Source organism: Marmota monax, unplaced genomic scaffold (genome assembly GCF_021218885.2).
Source record: "Marmota monax isolate L192 unplaced genomic scaffold, Marmota_monax_Labrador192_F-V1.1 WCK01_AAM20220418_F8-fsc00209, whole genome shotgun sequence".
Taxonomy (NCBI): domain Eukaryota; kingdom Metazoa; phylum Chordata; class Mammalia; order Rodentia; family Sciuridae; genus Marmota; species Marmota monax.
Genome location: NW_026694493.1, coordinates 2,612,188 through 2,631,102, shown reverse-complemented (window position 1 = coordinate 2,631,102; position 18,915 = coordinate 2,612,188). Strand labels below are relative to the sequence as shown.

The window sequence follows — 18,915 nt, the reverse complement described above, 5'->3', positions numbered from 1 at the left end:
GTTCTCTTTTGGCAGGACAAGGTGTTAGAACTGGGTCACTCTTAGGGTCCCTCTGGAAAATGCCACTCCAGGAAGTGACACACTCGGAGGCTCTACTTTCCTGAGGCTGGGATGTGGGAAGGTATTTTCAGAGCTTTTTCAGTCCTGGTCCTGTGACCTCATCAGTGGTGTCTGGGCTCCATTTGGCTGCCCGGCCCTTTTCTCTGTTTATTCTTTACTAAGTACGAGCGAGCAGTCTGTTTTTCCTTCATGGCCACCATTTTTATTGCACTTGCCCCGGTAGGGACACGTCTTTATTGCACTTGGACTGTTATTGACTAAAGGCCTCCAGACTGAAGGTCTCTGGTTTGAGGGGACTATTTAAATGCATTTTTTTCCCCTGTTTTGTCCTGTTGGTGTTTTCCTGGAGCGAGCCCAGGTGGCCCCATGCTTGTACAAGAGGAAATGCCCTTTCCTTTCCATGTCTGTAAAACTGGGGGATGGAGCACGGCTCATGACCGTGATTCTCACCAGGTTGAAAATGAAACATTAAAGAACACAACTCATGAGGTTATAAAGTCCCAAGTAATAAGGCAAATAGAGGCACCACAGAAATTATTTTTTATAAAAAATAATTATCCAGCTAAGTAAACAAAGGAGGTAATAAAAAAATCATGATGCACTCAATCTGCTTTGCCCTGCATTAGGTGGATAATTTTCTAAGAGAACATGTTGCTCTCCTCAGTTTCTTTGCCCAGGGATTTGTAAACAAATAGAAGTGAGAATATGTTGCAGGGGAAGGTTAAAATTTTATTCAATGTAGCTTTTGATCCTAGTAAAACAGACAATATATTTATGATTACATTCAGAATGATCATTGAACCAAAGCTTAATGCAGTTTATTCTAAACTTAAGCTTGGTTATAAGACATAATTTCTTTTTTATTTTGATCACAGTATAAAGCAAAATTTATTATAAGCCCCAAATAGAAGTTTTTACTCATATGAGATTTTTTGAGAGATGAGTTTACTCAACTTCCGTTTTTTAATATTTATTTTTTAGTCGTAGTTGGACACAGTACCTTTATTTCACTTATTTATTTTTATGTGGTGCTGAGGATCAAACACAGGGTCTCACACATGCGAGGCAAGTGCTCTACCGCTGAGCCACAACTCCAGCCCCTCAGCTCCCTCTTTTCATAGAGGCATACAGATGTTATAGAAGTCATACGGGTGTTTCATTGGGATGAAGTCAGCATCCTCTGACTTATTCCTGTAGGTTTCTCCCTCACTGTGTTTTGCGTCAAGATCATTTCTTGCTGACTGCTAAAGTCTTCCCACTTTGGAGGGCTAATTGAACATTGAAAATCAATTTTTACTGCTTCTAGCAAGAAGATCTTATTAAAATGCTACTTGCCCGTGATCACAGTCACAAGGCTTTAGGTTTTTCTGTGGTTCCTTAAATCTGGAATAGCCGGGAGAGCCTCATTGCCTGTGATTCCTTAGAGCAGCCTTTTGTATATGTAGTCATGCCGCCCTTGGGGATTCCCAGGCCAAGGTGAGGAGGAGGACACAGCCCTCGTGGGGGAGGATCTGCACTCCATTCTACCTTACGTCACAGACCCAAAGGTGTCCTTTCCACAGTGAAGCTGCAACTCCTGCCCAAGATGCTTCGTTTTGTCTCTGTTAATAGCTGCAACCTGCTAGTTTCTGTTTCTGTGATCACACTTGCTCAGCAGCTGGGGCAGGAACCAGAGCTGCCTGGAGAAAAGGGAAGGGATGAAAGCTACTTGCATGGAACCATCTTGGAACCTGCAAGTCTGGACTGTAGAAAAGACACTGAGAACAAAGGGCTGTGCTCAGCCTTTGGAGAAGATTCTGCTGAGCCTGCACTGTGCATGTACACGTATGTACATGTGTGTGAATAAGCCTTGCTCTTCTGCACCTCCAAGGGCCGTTTGTCTCTTTCCATTGCCATAATTTTCCATATTTTTTCCTGTATTTTCTCCCATATTTTCTGGAATAATAGCATTTCCACTTAGTGTCAAAATTGGGTCTTTCCTTCCCTCCTTTATCCAAGAACCACCCCCAAGAACAGGGCTCCTTTTCTTTAGTTTCTACCTTAGTTTCTACGGGAGTTGGAGAATTCTGGCAAGGAAGCTACTAAAATAGAGGCTTCGATAATTCATTTTGGGACCTTTGGAAATAAAAGCAGCATAGGAAGACTTTAGATTTTTCTTATTTTTTTGAATGATGTTAAATTTATCCAGTGGATTTATCTGTGTATTACTGGTGAGGTGGGACCATTATTATCCCATTTCACAGATGAGGATACTGATACAGAAACTGACCCAAGGCAAACCCTCAGCAAGTAACAAGACCTACCCTGAGACTGCCTATCAATTTGACCACCTGGCACGTGGCTTCCTACCCCTCAGGGCTGTATTGGGTTTAATTCATCTTTGGCCTCATGAAGAATAACTTTTTGAGCTTTCTCAACAGTAGAGAGAACATGTTTATCAGTGAATATCAGAGGAACAAAGAGTTAAGTCACTACCAATGATTATATTTTGAAAGTAGCTCATTTTTTCTTCTATAAAATATTTTTGTTTTTTAAATTTCTTTTTAGCTGTTGATGGCTCTTTATTTTATTCACTTATTTTTATGTGGTTCTGAGAATTGAACCCAGTATCTCACACATGCTAGGCAAGCGCTCTGCCACTGAGCCACTACCCCAGCCCTATAAAATGTTTTTAAAAAGCAAATCTTCGCAGTAGTTTTCCTGTCCTTTCCTTGTCCTACCTTAAACTTTGACCCTAACATTTGCTAAACTTTTCAAACAGCTTGAAATAAGATGGGGTCATTTATGGTTGTTTTTATTTCCCCCCTTTTGCCTCCTGCATTAGATTTTCATGATCAACCTCAAACGCAGAAAGGACAGGCGGGACCGGATGCTGCGCACGCTCTATGAACAGGAGATCGCGGTCAAGATAGTTGAAGCGGTGGATGGGAAGTGAGTGGGGCTTGACTCCCTGCGCAGATGTGGTTGGAGAGGGGAGGTGTCTTCTCTGACAGGGAGTTAGTCCTGTCTGAGGCTTCAAGTGTCCTGGTCGTTAGGGAGGGACACATTGCACAGATGCCATTAGGTAGCACTGAAATTAGTTTCACCATGTAGGACAGGCCTGAGGTCCACTTCCCAACTGGTGACCTTTGGTCTGCATGACACTGAAGACTCACATTGGACTTGATTGTCCCCTGTCTCTGACCATTCTTGCAATAGCCCTGGTGGTTCCCAGCTTTCTGTGTTGTGACAGAAGAAGGAATGTCAACTTGAGGTGTCTAGACTTGAAGAAAGTAAGCAGAAAACCACATAAAGGTCTCCATGTCCTATAGTGTGAGGCACATGCCACAGCCCACCTGCGATGACCAGAGTGGCCATATTTCCTGGGAATATGGCAGGAAAATCACACAGAGAAACTCAGTTGGATTCTTTTGCTGCTGTTTTGCTTTGCTTTGCCATTTTTTTTTGCCACCCCAAACTATTTCAAGGCACAGATTTTTGCAAAACATGAGTTTCCCTGTTAGATGCTGGTTAAGAATATGAGTGGCATTGTTCTCTGTTTACATAGTGCCAACTAACGGGTGTGGCTAGCAGCTACTCAAGTTCTTATGACTCCCGTAGAGAATCTCATCAGAGTTTCTCAAGGTGACTCCCCCAGATAGTCCCAGCGATGGTTACCAGGACACCACATTGCTTTTCTTTTCAGACTTGTTAAATCGTGATCTCGAGGGGTGGACCCAGGAACTGCCTGTAAGAAGCCTCAAAATAATTCTTGGGGAGAGTTGCCAGATGAAATACTGGATATTCGGTTGAATTTTGTCCCAAACATTACATGGGACTTAGCTATACCAAAAACAAATTTTCATTGTTTATTTGCAATTTAAATTCGATTGCTATTTCTGTGCTTTTGCTTGCTAAATCCAGTAGCTCTATTCTTGGGTGAGTTTGGGAACCACTGTTTTTAAACACCTCCCCAAACCCCTGACCCCTTTAGGGACCAGGGAAACTAGTTGAGCCATGAGAATTCTTTATGTGTTTTGAATACAAGTCCCTTACCAGATCTATAATTTGCAAATATTTTCTCCCAGTTTGTGAATTGTCACAGTTTCATGATGACATCATTAAAGCAGAAAAAGAAGTTTTTTAATTTTGATTAAATCCAATTTGTTGTTGTTGTTCTTGTTGCTTGTGCTTTGGGTATCATATCTAAGAATCCAAATTCAAACCCAAAGCCATGAAGACTTAATATTTTGTTTTCTACTAAGATTTCTGTAGTTTTATCCCTTACATTTAGGTCTTTGATCTATTGAGATATAATTTTTATATATGCTGTGAGGTAGGGGTCCAAATTTATTCTTTTGTATATGGGTATCTAGGAGTCCTTGTATCATTTGTAAAAAGACTGTTATCTCCCCCACTGAATTTTCTGGCACCCTTGTTAAAGATTAATTGACCATATATGTAAAGGTCTATTTCTGAACTCTTAATTCCATCCAATTAATTGATAGATCTGTCCTTAGGCCTGTGCTGTATTGGCTTGTTGACTGTGGCAATGTATGTAAGAAAATATATGTCCCTCAACTTTGCATTCTTTTTTAAGATTGTTTTAGCTATTCTGGGTCCCTTGCATTTCCCTATGAATTTCAGGACTATCTTGTCAACTTGCATACACACAAACTCAGGCAGCTTGGATTTTGATAGGAATCACATCGAATCTGTAGCTCTGTTTGGGGAGTATTGCTATCTTAACAACATGAAGTCTTATGATTGATAATCACAGCATGTCTTTTCATTTTTGTAAATCTTCTGTAATTCCTTGAATGATGTTTCATTACTTTTACTTTATAAGTCTTGCATTTATTTTGTGAAATTTATTCTTAAATAATATCTTTTATATTATGGTAAGAGAGTTGTTTCTGTAATTTCATTTTCAGAGTTAGATATATAGAAACATGATTGATTTATGTACATTGATCATGTATCCTGCAACCTTGCTGAATAGAGTGTGCAGGCACACATTCCTTAGGACTTTTTTGTGTGTGCAAGATAGTGTCATTTGCAATTAGAAATAGTGTTACTTTATCTTTTCCAATCCGAATACATTTATTTCTTTGTCTCACCTACAACCCTAGCTAGATCCTCAGGTACAATATTGAATAAAGTGAAAGAAGACATTCTTATCTAGTTACAGATCTTAAGAAAAGCATCTATGCCAGGTGCAATGGCATGCACCTGTAATTCCAGTGGCTTGGGAGGCTGAGACAGGAGGATTGAGTTCAAAGCCAGCCTCAGCAACTTAGTGAGGTCCTTTGCAACTCAGCAAGACCCTGTCTCTAAATAAAATGTGTATAAAAGGTGGGGAGCTGAGGATATGGTTCAGTGTTTAAGCATCCTTGTGTTCAAAAGAAAGCAACTAGACTTTCCCCATTAAGTATGATGTTTGCTGTGGGTTTTTCACAGAAGGCCTGGAGTTGGGGAAGTTGCCCTTTATTCCTATTTTGTGAAGTATTTTTATCATGAAAGTAATGTTGGATTTTGTCAAATGCTTTTTTTTTCTGTGCTGTTGAGATGACACACAGTGTGCCAAAACATGTAACAGGATTTCCAGGGGGGAGTTGCAGCTATGAATGCCTATGTTAAAAACAGATGATCTCAAATAGATAATCCAACCAACTGCTTTAAGAAACTACAAGAACAAAAGCAAACTAACCTCAAGTCAAGTAGGAAAAGAACATAATGAAGACTACAATTGAAATAAATGAATGAAAGAACAGAGAAATAATAGAGAATGCCCAAGAATGGTTATTGGATAAGATCAAAAAATACTTTACATAGGTTGATGAATTTAAAAAATGACTAGAATCAAATGATTAAAATAAAAAACAGAAGAGGGGACATTCCTACAGATCCTACAAAAGTAAAAAGGATTATACTAGGAACAATCATTGGCTAAAATCAGATAACTTCCATGAAATGGATGAATCGACAGAAAGATGTAAACTACTGAAATCGACCCAAGGAAAAAGTAGAAATTCTGAATAAACATATAGCAAGTAAAGAAGGCGGGTTAGTAATCAAAAAATTCCCACAAAGAAAAGTCCAGAACCAGATGGCTTCACTGGAAAATTCTGCCAGATATTTAAAGAAGAATTAATACTAACGCTTAACAAACTCTTCAAAAACAGAACAGGAGGGAACGTACCCCAGATGATTCTATGAAGCCAGTATTGTTCTAATACAAAACCAAAGACATTGCAAGAAAACTACAGACCACTATCTCTTATTAATACAGATGCAAAAACCTTCAAGAAAACGGCAAATAGAACCCAGCAACATACAAAAAGGATTATACAGCACAATCAAATGAAATTTATTCCTGAATTGCATGCTTGGTTTAATATGTGAAAGTCTGTCAAAGTAATGTAGCATATTAATAGACGGAAGTCATACATGGTCAGTTTGGGTATACTATGTTTTTTTCTATTTCAAAATATTTTCTAGTTTTCATTATGCTTTCTCCATTAAGTTAATGGAGTGATTGTTTAGGAGTGTGTTAATTTCACAGATTTATGAATTCCCCAAATTTCCTTTGTTTGTGATTTTTAATTTCATTCCATTGTAATTGGAGAACATACCTAGTATGATTTCAGTCCTTTTTAAGTATACCAAGGCTTGATTTATGGTCTATATGGTCCCTATGGCCTAACATATGATCTCTCTTAAAGAATGTTCCAAGTGCACTTGAAACAATGGTATTTTGCTCTTGTGAACAGAGTGTTCTACAGATGTCTCTCAGGTCCAGTTGCTTCATATGCTATTCAAGTCTCCTATTTCTTTGTTCTCTAACCTAGTTCTTCTGTCCAGTGTTGAAGGCAGGATATTACAGTCTCCCACTATGAATGTTGCATCGTCTATTTCTCCTTTCAGTTCTGCTAGATTCCACTCTGTGTTTGGGGAATCTGCTTTAAGTACATATGTATTTATAATTGTTTTAACTTCCTGATGGATTTTATCATCTGCCTTTGTGTCTAGTAGAAATTTTCTCTAGAGCCTTATTTTATCTGATGTTAACGTAGCTCCTCCAGCTCTCTTGTGGTTACTATTTGGTATTGTGAAATAATAAGATACAGTCTATCTTTTTCCTCCTTTTACTTTCAATCTATTTGAGTTTTTTATATCTAAATTATGTCTCTTGTAGACAGCACATAGTTGGATGTTTTTAAACTTGATCTCTGTCTCTGAATGCGGTGTTCAGCCCATTTGCCTTTACCACCTTTTCCCCCAGGTCCTCAAGGTCAGCCAGAGGTCTTATCAGGTTCCTCTCAGGTCTTTTTTTTTGGGGGGGGGGTACTCACCCTTGAATACATCTAGAATCTTCTAGTTCTCAAGAATATGCTGGAGAGCTGGGGCTGGGGCTCAGTGGTAGAGAGCTTACCTAGCACGTGTGAGGCCCTGGGTTCAATTCTCAGCACCGCATATAAATAGATAAAATAAAGGTCTATTGACAACTAAAAAGAATATTAAAAAAAAAAAAAAGAATATGCCGGAGCTTTTCAAAGCTCCCTATGGACATCTTATTCCTTGGTTTTTCCTTTAAAATGTTTCCTTTAGGTGCTCCCTTCGCCTTCACTGGTCATGCTGCCTGGGTTGTTGTAACGTAAGCGGTTGCTACTGGTGGTTTTTTGACATACTCTGCAGAGAGGACTGTTCACAGAGAATGAACCTGAGTCAGGTCAAATCGAGACAAGGTCTGAGAAAGGAGCTTTTCAGGGACTGCCAGAGAGGTTGAATAGGGATTGTTTTGCAGGGACAGGTCTTCAGGAGAGTCCTAATCCACCCTGTCTCTTCCAGTGGCTAGGAGGTGGCTGTTTTCACAGCTATAAAATAGTTGCGAGGCGCTGGTTTTCGAGACTTCTGTAGGGCTGGGATGAGGTTTAGGGCTGGAGTTAGCTCCACGCAGCTCACTGTGCTTACAGAGACTCTGTAAGGGTTTTTGTTTGTTTGTTTTTAAATAACTATTCCTTGGATTGTTGTAATTGTTTAGCTAATTTTCAGAGTTCTAGAAAAGCTGACTGTGACAATTTTCACCAGTGTCCTCATTACTTTTATGGATGAGCGGATTTTCAGAGTCCCGCACACTACCATTTTGGAAATGATTCCTATTTATTTTTATCATCAACATTGTTTTAATTTTAGGTCCAAAGGAAAGACCCACAGAGGCACACGCTTCCTAACCCCACCCTTCCTCTCTTCTTCCTGGCTGTACTGAATGCTCCTAGGAACCACTTTTCCTGCATCAAGACAGCACTTTTTGGAAAGTTTTCAGACAACCTCAGATACTTAGAAGCATGTTGGGCGCCACGGTGGTGTATGACAATGAGAGACACCATCTCAGTCTCCACACACCTCATGATGCCACTGTGACACTTTAACCTTGAGTAACTCATACAGAATAACAGGAAACTGAGAAGTCCTTCTCTCTGTGTGTAGCGGCTCTGGGAAACCCCTGGGATTCTCTGTGGGGGCCACGGGGTGAGGATGCCCCGACCTGTGTTTTCAGCCCTGCTTTCTGTCCTGCAGGGCTCTCAACACAAGCCAGCTGAAGGCCTTGAATATTGAAATGCTGCCAGGTTACCGAGACCCCTACTCCTCCAGGCCTTTAACCAGGGGTGAGATCGGCTGCTTTCTTAGTCACTACTCTGTCTGGAAAGAGGTAAATGATGCTTGATTTAGAGGTGCAGCTTTGTAACGAGGAGAAAGAAGAATGGGACATTGAGGGGATTAGGACCAGAGGGCAAGTGAGCCCGTGACTTTTCTGGAAGGCAGTGGGTTGCTCCTGCCTATGACTCCCTGTGGCCCAAGGCCAGTAGCCCTGGTGCCCCCTGGGACACTGACAGGGGAAGAGAGCCACATCCCGGGAGCCTTACTCCTGTTAGTTCATTCTCCTTACCAACAGGAATGCCTGTACCCATCTGTCATGTTAGCAGTGGTTGTGTGACTTGATACAGGAAGTCACACAGAAGTCTCACGGGTGGGTTAGGAGGACAGACCTTTTACCCAAGAGGAAGTTATTAAATAACTCAACTGGGTAAGAGGAGGCAGAGCTGAAACTTGACCCCAGGTCTTACAGATCAAGTTCTTGATTGGAGTGTGGGGTTCCCATATAAGGGTCAGCTCCTGCAAGAAAAGAAGGAGTCCCCAAATAAAGAATCTTAAAGTAAAGTACCTTCTCTCATTTGATGGTCTAGTTCATGTCTTTTTTTTTCCTTTAAACTTTAATGACATGCGATATATATATATATATATATATATATATATATATATATATAAAGATACAGCTCAAATAAATCTCACAAACGGAACAACACACCTGTATTAATCAACATCTGGATCAAGAGACAGGTTACCAGCTTTCCAGAAGTGCCCCTCTCTGTACTTCCCCTTGGTCCCCTCCCCAAGTGTAATCACCATCCTGACTCCCAAGAGCAAGACACAGCTTTGCTTCTTTTTGTACTTTCTTTTATATGAATGAAATCTCACAGTCTGTGAAGCCTCTCAACATTGTATTGGGGAGATTCGCCTGTAACATTGCACTCAGTTACAGATCAGACCTCCTCACTGCTGTGAATATACCATAGTTTACCCTTTATTCTGTAGAGGAACATTTACTTAAGAGTCCAGTTATGAGCTACTATACCCTTGACTTTCCAATACTTATTCCAATACTTATTTATCTAATAAAAAGTGAGTGTCAAACTTTTCACAGGGTGTCTCCTCGCTGATGACCTTTGTAGGTAATTGACCGGGAATTGGAGAAGACTCTCGTAATCGAGGATGATGTGCGCTTTGAGCATCAGTTTAAGAAGAAGCTGATGAAGCTAATGGATGACATTGACCAGGCTGAGCTGGACTGGGAACTGATGTGAGTGACAACACAAGCTTATTAGAGAATGTGCAGGGCACTCAGTCCTTTCCAAGAATGTCCTGCCTCCCCAGCTGGTAGGAGAGACAGTCAAGCTTCAGTGTGCCTGGTTTTCTCGTCATAAATGTTTGCAGATACAACAAGTGGGTGGAGGTTAGCCCCTGGGTTTTGCACCCATCTCCTTCAGGACAAGACACTATGGGAGATGCTCTATGAGATGGGAATCTGCCCGCAGATCCTTCTGACAGAGCAGCCGTGAGTGGCACCAAGCACCACTTGGGAACACAGTGGACATCTCACCCATGAAGTCCAGGGCTCGTGAATGGGTATGGAGAGGGAGAGGAGGCAGGCATTGGAGGGGAGAGGCATGGCATAGTCAGACCTCAGCTCCAGGGAGAGTGAGCCCTCTGCAGCCCCATGGGGTGCGAGGAGGAGGCTCAGCAGGGGAGGCTGTCCAATAAGGACAACAATGACCGCTGGGCTGGGGAGGTTCTGAGGTCAATGCAGGAGAACCAGGCTCTCCAGGGAGGGCAGCTGCCAGCTGAGGCTGAGTTCATGCTCCCTGTGGACAGCCATTAGCAACTGAGTTTCTCTCTCTCTCTCCTTCCCTCCCTCTCTTCATTCCTTTGTTCCTCCTCCTTGTCTCTCCCTCTTTCCTTCCTTCCTTTCTCTTTCTTTTCTTTTTCTTCTCTCATTTTCTTTTAAAGCAAAACAGCTCTTACTACTTCCCTCCAATGAGGCAGAAAATTCCCAAGCATTTAGTTTGCTCCCCAGCTGCGTGACACAGGCCCTTTATCAGGTCAGAGCCTGATCCTTGGAGCAGCTGCAGCAGCCCAGCTGACCCTGTTCCCCCCCACCGCCTGGGGGACTCTTAACCGTAGACCCAGGTGCCATATCTGTTCTCTCAGAAAATGGGCCAGTCTGAGCTCAAAAGGAACCCAGCAATGGCCCAACTAACTCATGGGAAATAGACCCTAAATCAGCACTATGAAATAAAGACACCAGCTCCCAGACAGATGTCTATCATGTGACTCCATTTGGCATGCTGCACAGTCCCTCGAGATCACTGTTCTTCTCACATCCTCTAGAAGTCTCTGCACTTCAGTCCTTTTGAACCTGCGCCTGCCTCCTGGGGTGGAGGCCTCTCGGGTGCAGAGCCATGTGACATGTCTGAAGGTGGCTTCCACTTAAGCCTCGTAATCACAGAAGACTCAGCTCAGGAAATCCAAGGCTTATCCTTGGAGTCCATCCCTGTCCACCGGTACTTTGGTTGGCACATTTCTCAGAACAAAGTACCAACACATCCAGGGAGTGACGGCTGTCCTGATAAGGACACGGGGAAGAAGTATTTTAAAGTATTCTAAATCCACAGATGGATCCAGTAAAAATGTTTCATTAAAATATATTGTATAGTCTTAAAAACCCTGCAACAGTTTCAAGTTTTACTTCTCACTTTCTAAAATGAAGAAGAAACAAATGTCAGTTAAGCCCAAACACAAATGCTACTAATCTATCCATGGTTGCTACATTAAATTTTTACAGAGAAAGGAAATGATGAATGAGATAATAGACCAAGTTGTTGGAATCATCTAGGGAGCAAGCTCTCTTCAATAAAAATATAACGTGAGCCCCATATGGTGTTTTAAATTTTCTAGTAATCACATTAAAAGGTTAAAATAAATTAGGTGAAATTAGTTTTTAAAATACATTTTATTTAACCTAATATATCCAAATATTATTATTTTAGCATGTCATTAACAGTGGTGCTCATTCTTATTAATGTTCAAGTTGAAATTTTCTCCTCCTCTCCTTTCCTTTTAGTTACATTGGTAGGAAGAGAATGCAAGTAAAAGAGCCAGAGAAAGCGGTGCCCAACGTGGGGAATCTGGTCGAAGCAGACTATTCCTACTGGACGCTGGGCTATGTCATCTCTTTGGAAGGAGCACAGAAGCTGGTTGGAGCTAATCCTTTTGGGAAGATGCTGCCAGTGGATGAATTTCTGCCAATCATGTACAACAAGCATCCTGTGTGAGTACCTTCCACTACCTGCCTGTCCCTTGGGCATAGCCTGTTTACAAATTACACTTTCTGGGTAGAACTTGATGCTTTCTAAAGTGGTACTACTTTCCCAAATTATCTTTCTGGTTTCCTAAATGATCTTATGGTTATGGTTATAACCATAACCAGGAGACACTGACTCAAGCCACTACCCCCCTTTAACAGATGGGTAAGATGAGGCAGAGAAGGTGAGTGTTTTGCCCTGTGGTCCAGTGTGTAGAATCATAGCCTGCTCAGATTTTACTTGTCTTTATCCTTCTTACTTCCATAACCTCACACACTTTAAGATGAAGGTCTCACCCTTTGAAGCACCCCAGTTTTTTCAGTTCATTCAGCTGACTTTGTGTCTGCACAATTGGCTGGGCAATGGTACCCATCCTTTCAGAGTTCACAATCTGGTTGGAAACATGGACTCATAAGCAAATCCTGTTGATATATAGTAATTTTTGAAGTCACAGAGGTGTGTGAGAAGTCCAGGGGTGTGGAGGTGTCATCTGAGTAGGGTGTCCGTGGAAGAAGGTGGTGTGATGCTCAGAATTCCCACAGCCCAGGCGCTTACTCTGACCTAGCACTGATCAGAAAGTGTGGCAGTTGGTGGTTTATCTGTTGTCTGCTAAATAAGCGGTGAATCCTTTGAGGGCAGGAACACTCACATCTGCATCCTTAGAGCTTAGCCTAAATACTACACATAAAACTGGCTCCATCGATGGTTATTAAATTGAGGAACGGAGCAGGAGACCAGTCTCTGACTTTGGTTCTTTCTCTGCTTCTGGGTGATCTCCAACTAGATGGCTTCATTTTAGCTGTTGAAATTTCCCAGACTGCATCCTGTTCACTTTGTCTCCCATCCACTGAAGAATGGAGCCCCTCACTCTTTCATATAGCATATGAGAGACCGACTTTACCTGTGTGCCCTGGCAGAAACAGAAGGGACATCAATCCTTATTCAATTACCATTGCACTGCAGACCAAGAAGCTGTTCCGATGTCAACTCATGTAACCTGCACAGGAGCCCTGGGAGGGGGTCAAGTTGTCCCTCTACTTTAGACTTGAAGGCAGCTGTAACAGCTGTAAGAAGCTCAAATGCAAATTCTAGTTGGCATGTATCCAACGCTTCACCATGTCACTTACCTATCGCTGCTGGCTGGATCTCAGGTGTCTTAACCCTGGAACTGGGCATTTTTTGTAAAATGGTCATGTTTGTTTATCATTAAAGTCCAACAGAGCCTAATTTTTAACTTTCAGAATAAGATCTGAAACTCTTCCTTTAAATTACTCCAACAGAAATATCCTGACCCTTTTGCTTGCTTGTGTAGATTTTCTGAAAGCTTTCAAGAAATCTGGATTGTGTTTGGAGCCCAAGGTCTTCCACAATAACACAACTTAAAAAAATAATGAAATGAATCCTAGTAGTTTCAGAGATGACTAGCAAGGGCCCCCGATTCTTTCCCACTGTTCCCTAAGTTTTCTACCCCCTCATGTACCTGTGAATCTCTTGTTTTCAGAGCTGAGTACAAGGAGTATTATGAATCCAGGGACCTGAAAGCCTTCTCCGCAGAACCCTTGCTTATCTACCCCACACACTACACAGGCCAGCCGGGGTATCTGAGTGACACAGAGACCTCGACCATCTGGGACAATGAGACCGTGGCCACCGACTGGGACAGGACACATTCCTGGAAGTCCCGGAAGCAGGGTCATATCCACAGCAATGCCAAAAACACAGAGGCTCTGCCATCACCAACTTCTGTGGACAATGTGCCTTCGAGGGACGAGCTATGAAATCTCTCAGGGAGTATGACACCCATGGGTCCATCACTGTTTGGTTTTTCTAAAGTGCTATCCATTTTTTTTAGTGATCAGTTCATCTAACTAAAGTGATCCCATGTAATTGATCAAAATGAATTTATTTCTGAAAGTGGAGAGGAATAAGGAAATTAAACCCAAATTCCCTAGGATGGCTACAAGATAGGTTTTATGGGAACTGCCAAGTTACACTTCAGTTCAGACGCCCAGTTCTGCTCAGTAGTCATATGATACTGCTGCCCATGACAGGGAGGCAACAGGGGTGGCTCAGAGTCTTGTCCAAGGGATGGGATCACCAAGTTGTCACATTATTAAATGGGCAGTCAAAACAGCCAAATCAGCTAGACCTCATTCATGGTCTGGACTGTCCATTTTATGTAATAGATGTGACCTTGAAAACTCAAAGTCAACTAAACTACATTTATTAGTGTAAGTTCATCCATATTCTATGACTTTGAAAATTTGTGTACGTAATAAGTTTTTTTTTTTTCCTTTGAGTGAGGAAATCAAACCATTTAAAATCATATTAATCTGGCTTTTATTTAAAGAAATTCTGTCATGAGCTTTATTACAACGTGAATTTTTAACATTCTTATCCTCATTATCCAGTAGCCATGGGTGATTGGGTCTGTCTGGGACATGGTCCTTGACCATCTATGGCGACTGGAATTCCCAGTTTGCCATGTGGATATAATTTGGTAGACATTTGAGGAAGGTGAACCTCAACCTTTGGCCTTTGCTATTTCGGCCACTTAGGTCAAGAAGCTATATTTATAAAGATAAATGTAATATATGTGGGGGGAGCTGGGGTGTTCCTGCCCTGTCCTGGGTTTCCCGTGTGGCTGTAGCTAGCACCTTACACCCTGAGCTCCACCCCTTAGCTTGGGAATGAGCTGCAGGTGGTGAATTTCATGAATCACTGTTGAGAGACAAAGCACATTTTCAGGCCAGCAATTGTCCTTGCCTGGATTTTTCATTCTGTTTTGAATTATTTATTTTACAAAATGTGGGGAAAACATTGTCTGTAGGATGAGGCCGAGAAACAGATGTTGCGAGGTTTCATTGCGCCCCTGGGAGTGGCCAGCGTAGACACATCGATCGGCTCAACCATCTGAGTCTCCTGAGTAGCCTGTCTCTTGCCGGGAGGCCTGATGCTGGGGTATTCTAACCATTGAGAAGCAAATTATTCTCCACAAACGGAGAGAGACGTCGATCAGAAATGATGGACTGGCAGCAGATTTAGACCAATGACCAGGGAAGCTCTCAGAGCCAAAATTCCAGGTAGACAACCTTTCTCAGAAGATGTCCCTGAAACTCCATTCTGCTGCCCCATAGACTGATTGTATGTGACATGCAGAGTTGGACTCAAGACCGTCCAGCTGCACCGTCTGTCATCCTAGGACACCTAGGACATCCTCCACCATCACCTTCCCTCCTGCCTGACTCTTGATATTCTTCTCCACTGAATAAGAAGCCACGGGGCTGAGAAGAGGAGTCTTGTCCCCACTCCAGTTTCTCCTGCTCGGACAGCTGTCAGGGCTTGGCTCTTCTTTTCTAGAAAAGTAGGAAGAGCATCCGGGGAGCTAGTGACAAATCCTTAGGCGATTCCTAAGGCTTCCCTGGGTCTTTGGTATTTTGTTTGCATAGATGAGTGTGTGCGAGTGTGCCTGGCTTTAATGATTTCCTTTTCTGGGGTGGGCGGCTGGGGTATTGGGAGTGGGAGAAGATTGAGTTCTGTGTTGTTTTGTTTAATAGGGAACATTTCCCCCCGGCAGCTGGTCTGATGGGTTTAAGAATTCTCGTTTTTCAAAGATGTTGGATTTAAATTTTAGAATTTTTGTCTAAGACTATTGTACTGTGAATAAAGTTCTGGCCCAGTAAGCCGAGTCTTTGCTTCTCTCTGCTCAGGTCTGAATCCCAAGCAACCTTCTTTTCTTGTCAACATTGTAAACCGCAGATCTAGCATTTCTGGGGGGAAACTCCTCTCTTCAGCAGTCCAGAGGAGCTTTGACCTCAGTGTGTCCTCCTCCTTTCTAGTCATAAACCAAGGCATTTGCTGTTAGCTTTCATGTGAGACCTCAGTAGAGAGGCCTTTGCTTCTGCCCCTGACACCTGCTCTCTCCCTCTGGAGTTTGGATAAACCCTGTCTGGGTTCCTCTTGGATCCAAGGTGGGGTCTTCTGGATAGACAAGTCCCACCTGAGCAGTGTTGCTGCTGCTGTCTGTAGTCTGAGCACCCACACTTTGCAGAGGACCCACACATGGCCTTGCTTTGGGGCCACTTGGGTCTGCTTTAGGAATCCTAAAGAAGGAGCTGACCTCCAGCACCCTCCTTTTGTCTGTCTTGCTGTGCTATTTCAGGGTCGGGGAGTGGTGAACTATTTGCCTTCTGGAACTCTTTGTGAAAAATTAAAAACAAAAAACTTAGCTTAAAGTTATAATGGTTCATTGGTTCCTCAAACACTGGTCATTGGCCAACACTGCTGGGAGCACTGGGTCTGCACTAGACCATGGACAACGGAGGCCAGAGACCATCGCTGCTGTGTGATCCCCATGGCAACTGAGAAAGGGTGGCTACTGCCCTCCTGTGAAGTGGGTGTTGTCGTGGGCTGGTGGGTTCTGGTGTGCACACTGAAGAGAATTCTAGGGAATAGAGAAACAGAAGCCCCCTATGGAGGGTGTTGAGGGAAGTGCCCCTCATGTATCTGTGTCCTAACAGGCAGTCTATCCAATCACAGAAAGCTATCGAGATGCTTGTACAGGCCAAGGACACAAAACCAAAAACCAAAAACCAAAAAAAAAAAAAAGGAGACTCCATGTTAGCTTGAGTTCTATGTTGTTTTGTTTAATAGGGAACATTTCCCCCACTGTCAGTTGGTCTGATGGGTGAGTCCTTGGAGTTCAAATCCAGCTTCCTACAGTCTCAAAAACCATGTGCGAGCCTTGTCTTTTTTCAGGACTGTGCTGGGCACTGTGACCCTGAGGGGAACCTGGTTCTGCTGAGGAGTTCAGCCAGGGATGCTCTGCTAGGGGGTGAGATTTGCGCTGGTTTTGAAGAACAAATGGCAGTTCAGAAGAGGAAGGAGGACTGGGCGTGGGGATGGGGTGGGTGTGGTCATGGGGTGGGCGTGGGGATGGGGTGGGTGTGGGGATGGGGTAGGTGTGGGGATGGGGTGCTTTCTAAACACAGCAAAGGCAAGACTGTGGAAAGAACCTCCTGGGGGTGACGGGAGACTCAAAAGGACCGAGGACTTAGGGATGTGTGGGGATTCGTGACAGATGGGAGCAAGGGTGAGGTCAGGTGGCTCCCTCCCCTGTGTGGGCTCTTTGATCCTAATTACAGAAGCTGTTGTTTCTTGGGAATTCTAGGTTTGGTTACTTTCCTGACAAAAAATGCAGAATTTTCCAGGAAACTGTTGGTACCTAAAATAAGAAATGTTCTCATTTGATCGCAAACTAGGGAATCTTATGGTTTTTCATTTATGGTTGGAAGGAATCCCTCTAACCATTTCTGGTAACATGAAGGTGGCTTCCTTCACGGGGTGACAGAGTCAGATAATCACGAGTAGGAGGCCTTAGAAATCATCGGCATGCCCATATTATGATGTCTGGTGATGTTTATTAATTAAACAAGAACCTGCTGCCCCCAGACATGTTCTGATCAGTGTGGCGGGGTGGGGGTGGGAGGAGAGGGGCGTGAGGGCCCCCTGCAAGCCGATGATGTGAGGCAGCTGAGGCGAGCATGAGAAGTCAGCCTGGGCTTTTTGTTGCCCACTTGGAGAAGGGAGGTGGCGATGGTTTAGTACATTACGTTACAGAAGATTACCTGGAAAGGGGCGTCTCATACGACAAGCACAGAACAAGAGGAATTTAGATGACATTCATAGGATTTAGACATTGAATGGGATTCAGGGCAAGGGGTGGATGGACAGCTTGTCAAAATTTGTTGCAGGCCAGAATGGCCACCTGTGTCCTTGGCATTTGCTTCTTTTTTGCTTTCTCTCAAGGATGCGTTGAAGTTTGAGATGGTCTTTGCTTGGGTTGTTCCTGCCCCACCAGCTGTGCTGCTTCCCAGCCCAAAGCCATCCTCTCATCTACCCTGAAGAGGGGTGGAAAGATAAAGAGCCGTCTCTGTGGATCGGATTCTCTTTATTTTTCATTTGCTGGTTTTTGGTTTTATTTTTGTGGTGCTGGGGACTGAACCTTGTGCATGCGAGGCAAACACTCTACCAACTGAGCTATATCCCCAGCCTTCCCTGAGTTTATTTTAATACCCCTTCCTGTAGTTTCTTCTGCTTGTTTCCTTGGTGATGGGCATTTTAATAAAATTGCCACATCTGAGCGGCTCCGGCCTGTGGAGCACCTGCTTTGGAGCCCTCATGGATCCAGGGGCTCCTCTGGGCCTTCCCTGTCCTAGGGGCAGCCAGATTCTTGCTCTTGGGAGAACTTGATTTTTAGGGTGGAGTGGGCAGCCCTCCCTCTGTTTTGTAGACAAACTTAGAATCTAAGAGTCAGTGACAACGTGTCCCTTCCCAAGAGGGACTTAAAAGTTTGAAGGAGACCCCCAGACGGGGGCTGAGTGGCCCCAGCGATGATGGCGTGAGCTGAAGGGTTTTAAGTGCTGCTGTGAAACACCAGCATGCACTGTGGGGACGGGGGACAGCGGAGGAACCCGCACAGAGCTGAGTGCAAGGGGACAGGTGGCAGGAGGAGGAAGAGGCAGCTTCCAGAGCAGCACATACACAGTAAAGTTCTGCTGCCCAGAGCGTAGTCCAGGAGACAAGTTCAAGGACAGGGGGTGAGAGAGAAATTCAGGCCAGTCGCTGGAGGCCTTGATCTGGCCCACAGGCCAAAAAAGGAGAACAAAAGGGGAAAGTAGTGGTAGGAGGGGACTAAAAGGAAGTGGTGACAGCCTAGTCCTTAAAGTGACTACTTTATCCCTTTAAACTCGTAACAGTGACAAAGACTGAGGTGGGGTTGAGCTGAACCGTTCACAAAGGCATGGGGTGTCCAGTGCCCCATGCCCATGGCTGCTCCTCTTCACAATTTAGTCTGAGCCACCCTGGATGGGGGCTTTGGAGCCCAGTGCTC

At 43.5% G+C, this 18,915-nt stretch overlaps 1 protein-coding gene across 1 annotated transcript in view; it reads left to right on the top strand.

Moving 5' to 3' along the window:
* The window catches only part of Colgalt2 (collagen beta(1-O)galactosyltransferase 2), a 94,745-nt gene extending 79,039 nt beyond the window's left edge, over positions 1-15,706 (top strand). The window contains exons 8-12 of the mRNA XM_046419514.2: positions 2,885-2,991; positions 8,620-8,752; positions 9,834-9,961; positions 11,783-11,989; positions 13,525-15,706. Coding sequence (XP_046275470.1) covers positions 2,885-2,991; positions 8,620-8,752; positions 9,834-9,961; positions 11,783-11,989; positions 13,525-13,801 — 852 coding nt within the window. The 3' untranslated portion in view covers positions 13,802-15,706. The remainder of the gene's footprint in view (positions 1-2,884; positions 2,992-8,619; positions 8,753-9,833; positions 9,962-11,782; positions 11,990-13,524) is intronic.
* The last annotated feature ends 3,209 nt before the right edge of the window (positions 15,707-18,915 follow it).